This window comes from Nilaparvata lugens, chromosome 5, assembly GCF_014356525.2.
Source record: "Nilaparvata lugens isolate BPH chromosome 5, ASM1435652v1, whole genome shotgun sequence".
In the NCBI taxonomy this organism is placed as follows: Eukaryota; Metazoa; Arthropoda; class Insecta; order Hemiptera; family Delphacidae; genus Nilaparvata; species Nilaparvata lugens.
Window position 1 is genome coordinate 59,713,286 of NC_052508.1, and position 4,682 is coordinate 59,717,967.

Sequence of the window (4,682 nt, forward strand, 5' to 3'; positions counted from 1 at the left end):
AAATTCCTCCCAATCTCTTATTTGAGTATGAACCCTCCAATTAAAAGCTATATCCTAAAATAAAACATTAATAATGCTCTTCATGGTCATTTTTACAACTCCAGATAATATTAGGAAATATACTTTAAATTTAGATTATAGTTGGAACTTTCCGGTCTTCAAGCCTTACTCATCATGTTTGTATTATAATAACACTATTCATGATTAATAGGTACCTGAAAGATAATTGCTGGTTTTATTTCAAAGATGGCGGGGCAAAGCTCCCTTATCTGCTCCACCCGTTGTAATGGTGGAAATCATCTGCATCATCACTATTATCCATGTTAACATAGTTGACAACATCTGAAAATTAAAATTAGATTTATTAAAACTTGATACAAGCGAAGCAAATCAATCAATTATAAAAAAACATACGATATTCTAACACAAGAAGTATCCGTATACTATAAACAAATAATACACATAAAAATAAAACCTGTATCAAAAGAATTTATTCAATTCTCTTTCTTTATGTTATATCCTTCTCCAACTTCACACAGTTGCTGAATCGTTTGTAGGCTTTAAATTCCATTTTCTTCATATTATTGGTGCGGAGGCGGTCTTCAAATCATGCAGCATTTCTCATGAATAACATCAGTACCTTCCACTCAACCAATCCTGACAGATGAAAGTGAATCTCTCCATAGCTATCCTATTCTTAGTTACCCAATGTATATTCTGGAACCCCCATTATATTTAGATCATTTATGACTCACACTTCAAATAGTCTGCATTTCTTGTGAATCAAATGAGTACTAGCGATTCAACCCATGTTGACAGTTTAAAATGAATCTTACTATAGTTGAAAACTTACTGCTGCATAGAAGAATCTGTTGAGTACGAACATGTTACAAATATGCACCACAAGTGGTTTTGCGTTTACTTGAGCCTGAAGGATTTCCACTTGAAGACGTGCAAATTTAGATAGGCGGGATATCCTCACCAACTCAAGGTGTCCCAGGATTGCGTTGCTCTGTGAGAGAGAAAACAAAGAAACGAATGTCTTTCAATCGCTTTAAATCGCTCCCCCAAAATTTTAGATGATTATAATGGAATTGATATTTCTCTATAGAAATACTTTTCAAACAAAAACAAATTTTCTCACCTCATCCATCAACTTCTCAGAGAAGTAAACAGAAATCCAGACAATGAGCAGTTTGTGACCAACAGCCAGAATGAACCCAGCATTCAGTTCCCTCACCAAATACATGTACGTGTAGAAGTCGTTGAAAACAGTCGTGATGAAAATCTGATAGATTGTTATGAACATGCCGAACCCAAAAGTGGAGACGACATCGTTTGAGATCGAGAGCAGTCTCGAGTAGCAAAGACGGAGATTCTCCAGTAGAATCTCGTCTTCTGATAGATTTGATTCGATGAACCTGAAATTATTTCAAAGAATAATGATTATCAAACGAAAATCCAAATCAATTGCCCTAAAGACTTCTGTGATTGCAAAAAATATCCACTGCAGCTACAAATATATTCGATAAGAATTAAAACCAAAAACTATTTTTCCAGAACAGAAATTGAACAGCCACTTTAGTTTCCCGGATAGACATGATTTATTCTTTAAAATGTATGGATTTAGGGCTACTTTATTGTATTTATAAAATATAATTATAGTACCCTTTAAAATTAATGAAATATTGAAAAACAAGAAAGTAGTAATTACATTACAATTTGTATTCTTGTTTTTTAATACTTTATTAATTTTAAAGGATACTATAATTCTATTTTATGATTTATTCTCTGCGTTCAATAATACAGTAATTATCTTGTGACATCATTATTTGGTTTTGAAAAATGCATTATTACATTTTTCTCCACAGGGTACTGTGCCCGAGGGCGTGCCCACCTCACCCCCAAAGTAAAATATCCCAAATTTCAGTATCAACCCCCCAAAAAAACATTCACGCACAAAAAATGGTCGTCACTGATGTTTCTTGAAACCCCCTTCCCCCCACCAATAATGGTATCAAAGACTCATCCCCTCCAGAGTTAAAAAGATATTATCAAGGACGTTCTTGCACCCCCCCCTGTACACCCCTACTTTCCCACTAACCTAAATAAAGTGGTTAGTTAGATCTCAAAATGAAGACTCTTATCATTGACGATCGAAAGACTATCTCCACACTTAGGATCTTCTGATTCATATAATTAGATGTTTCTGTCAATATTTTAGAAAAATTGGTAATGATACCATTGAATGTTAAGTGTTATCATTATCAATCATAGCTCTGCAGTTGAAGAACTATTATAGCAAGTTGAAAGTGAATTTCATGAACAAAACTTGAAAAGTGAATGTTTCCGGTACCTATTATCGTGTTTGGTAAAATTATTTATTAAATTAGAATTGGTGAATCCACTTACCTCTCATTCTTTTCCTCAACATTATCCCTCGACTTTCCATCTCTCTCGCGCTCACACAGCCCAGACTCCAACCTGCTCACTGTCTCAACTATCTCAACTTTCAGCCACTGGAACCGTCTGTACAGCTCATGACTCATCACCAGAAACCACGTGCTAACATCCAAATTATGCATATTAATAAAAAACAGAGATATCATGAATATCACCCTCCTTCTCATCCGGATGTAATCGTAGAGTATCGCAGAATACACGACACAAACTATGGAACATTGTAAGAGCGCACCCAAGAGTCCAGATCTACTATGGTGGAACGGTTTAACTTTGGGGACTAGTGACTCGATGTGAGAGTCGAATTTCACGATTTCGTTGATTTCTCGGACCAAGGAGAACCCGTTGAAAAAAGGGAGGATGATGTGAAAGGTTTCTATGGTGGTTCCCGAGAAACAGAGTGATCTCAAGTAGTAGGTTGTCGGTTGATCAGTGGCTACGCAGATTGAGAAGCAGTTGTAGATGTAGTAGACTGTCCAGACAGAGTTGAGTAGTCTGGGCAGGTCGAAGAATCTAAGATAGGAATAGAAATTTCATTGATTAATACAAACAAAATCTAGCCTTTGCTAAGAATATACACAATTACATTTATAATGATTGATGGGTAATGATCTATTTGGATCTAAAATATACGTTTTCAATCAATAGAAACATCAAAGCAAATGAACAGAGTATAGAAAGCCTATTCCTCCATTAGAATAATTGTTATAGCCCTTTTCAATTCCTCAAATGGTAGATTCTCATGAGCAAACGCAAATTATTATAGAAACAGGTCTGTAAGTTTCACACTCTCACTTAATTAAATGATAGGAGTTACAATTTTATCAGTACCTCTTCTGATAATGCTATTACTTTTGTTATGACTAATATAACAAGCTATCTTGTTTTACATGATTCAAGCTATTTTGTTTGTAGTATAATAATATGTTTCAAGTTGAAATAATATGTAGGCTATTTATATAAATAGGGTGGATTTAAATCAGATGAAGATTTGTCTGTAGGCAAATTAAATCAAGTTGAAATGGTTTAATGATTATATGATGATGGTATATGTGGTATGATACATGGTATAATGGTACATAATGGTATATGTTTACATGATATATGTTGGGGAAGATCCAGTAGCCGATTGTTGCCATATTATGAAAACACTCTTCTTCTATAAACTGTACCTCCACATTTTCATCCCATAACCGAAATGAGAGTGAAAAAGTCCTCAGTAACTCATAATAAATACTTGCCAGCTGACAGATGCCGCAAGTAACCTAAGTATTACCCAAGTAATACATAAGTCACCTTTGTACTACCTGAGTGAGGTATGTAATAGAATAGAGTGATTATTACAAACTCTGAGTCTCTGATTAGGGGTTAGTGTGAGTATCCATGAGAAGAATGTAACCAGTACGTGAGTAACCAGGAGGTTATAGAGATTAAACAGTAAGGAGATGTAAGTGAGTAGATATAGTTAATCCACAGGTAATACCTATAGCAACAGGTTTGTCCGTTATCTTCTATGCGTAGACAGGTGGTTCCGAATAGAATGGAGAAATGCACCAGAGGAGATAGGCTGTGAATGATGCTCTGCTGGTCCAACTTGAAGAAGTTGCAGATGAATTCTAGCATATTTTGTTCTGTAAATGGAGATCTGTTGGGAAAAGATAGAGATTTCAAATAAGTATAGTGAGTTTCACTTTTAACTCTCAGCATTCATTAGAAATAAAAATAGAGCTTCTGCGTTTCCCATGCAATCAATGCTGATATTTTTTTGAAGTTAGATACGATTGAACATATTAATAGCATTCCATATATCCATAATTGATATGATCTAGATCTCCCAATCTATAAAGCATTCCAATGATGAAAAGAATAATCTAAACTAATCAAGAGGAATTTGAGGTAGGTTGTAGGTTGGAGGCAAAATTGATCATGCACTAAATTAAAACACTGCCAAAATATTTCAATGATATTTCTGGAAATAATTAAGAAGAAATTTGATTTTATTTTTAGACCAATCAAATAAAAGTTTTTGCTTTATCTCAAATAATTTAAAGAAATCAATGCAGTTAGGCTCACCCACGCAGTGGATACCTCTTCAATGGAATATACTAATAATGAACTCTATGAGATTAAAAAAACTCTAGATTTTCCAATTTGCAATTATTGAGTGGACCTTGTATAAGAAGACAGTAAGAAGAGAAAAGGTAGTAAGTAATTGCTTTTCA

The 4,682-nt window shown here is 34.4% G+C and overlaps 1 protein-coding gene across 1 annotated transcript; it reads right to left on the reverse strand.

Moving 5' to 3' along the window:
- Positions 1–215: 215 nt before the first annotated feature.
- On the reverse strand, positions 216–4,083 carry LOC120351651. The gene is made up of 5 exons (XM_039429564.1): positions 3,944–4,083; positions 2,413–2,973; positions 1,145–1,421; positions 854–1,012; positions 216–342 (listed from the first exon to the last, which is right to left on the reverse strand). Exons 1-5 carry the CDS (start codon positions 4,081–4,083, stop codon positions 241–243), a joined length of 1,239 nt encoding a protein of 412 aa, XP_039285498.1. The 3' UTR covers positions 216–240.
- Between the last annotated feature and the right edge of the window lie 599 nt (positions 4,084–4,682).

Bases quoted from the DNA above. Each gene is read 5' to 3' on its own strand.
- LOC120351651 (XM_039429564.1), bottom strand. From the start codon at position 4,083: ATGCTAGAATTCATCTGCAACTTCTTCAAGTTGGACCAGCAGAGCATC. The intron at 2,974-3,943 runs GTATTACCTGTG...TTCCTATCTTAG, and splicing joins GGACAAACCTGTTGCTATAG to ATTCTTCGACCTGCCCAGAC. The intron at 343-853 runs GTAAGTTTTCAA...TTTAATTTTCAG, and splicing joins ACAGATTCTTCTATGCAGCA to ATGTTGTCAACTATGTTAAC.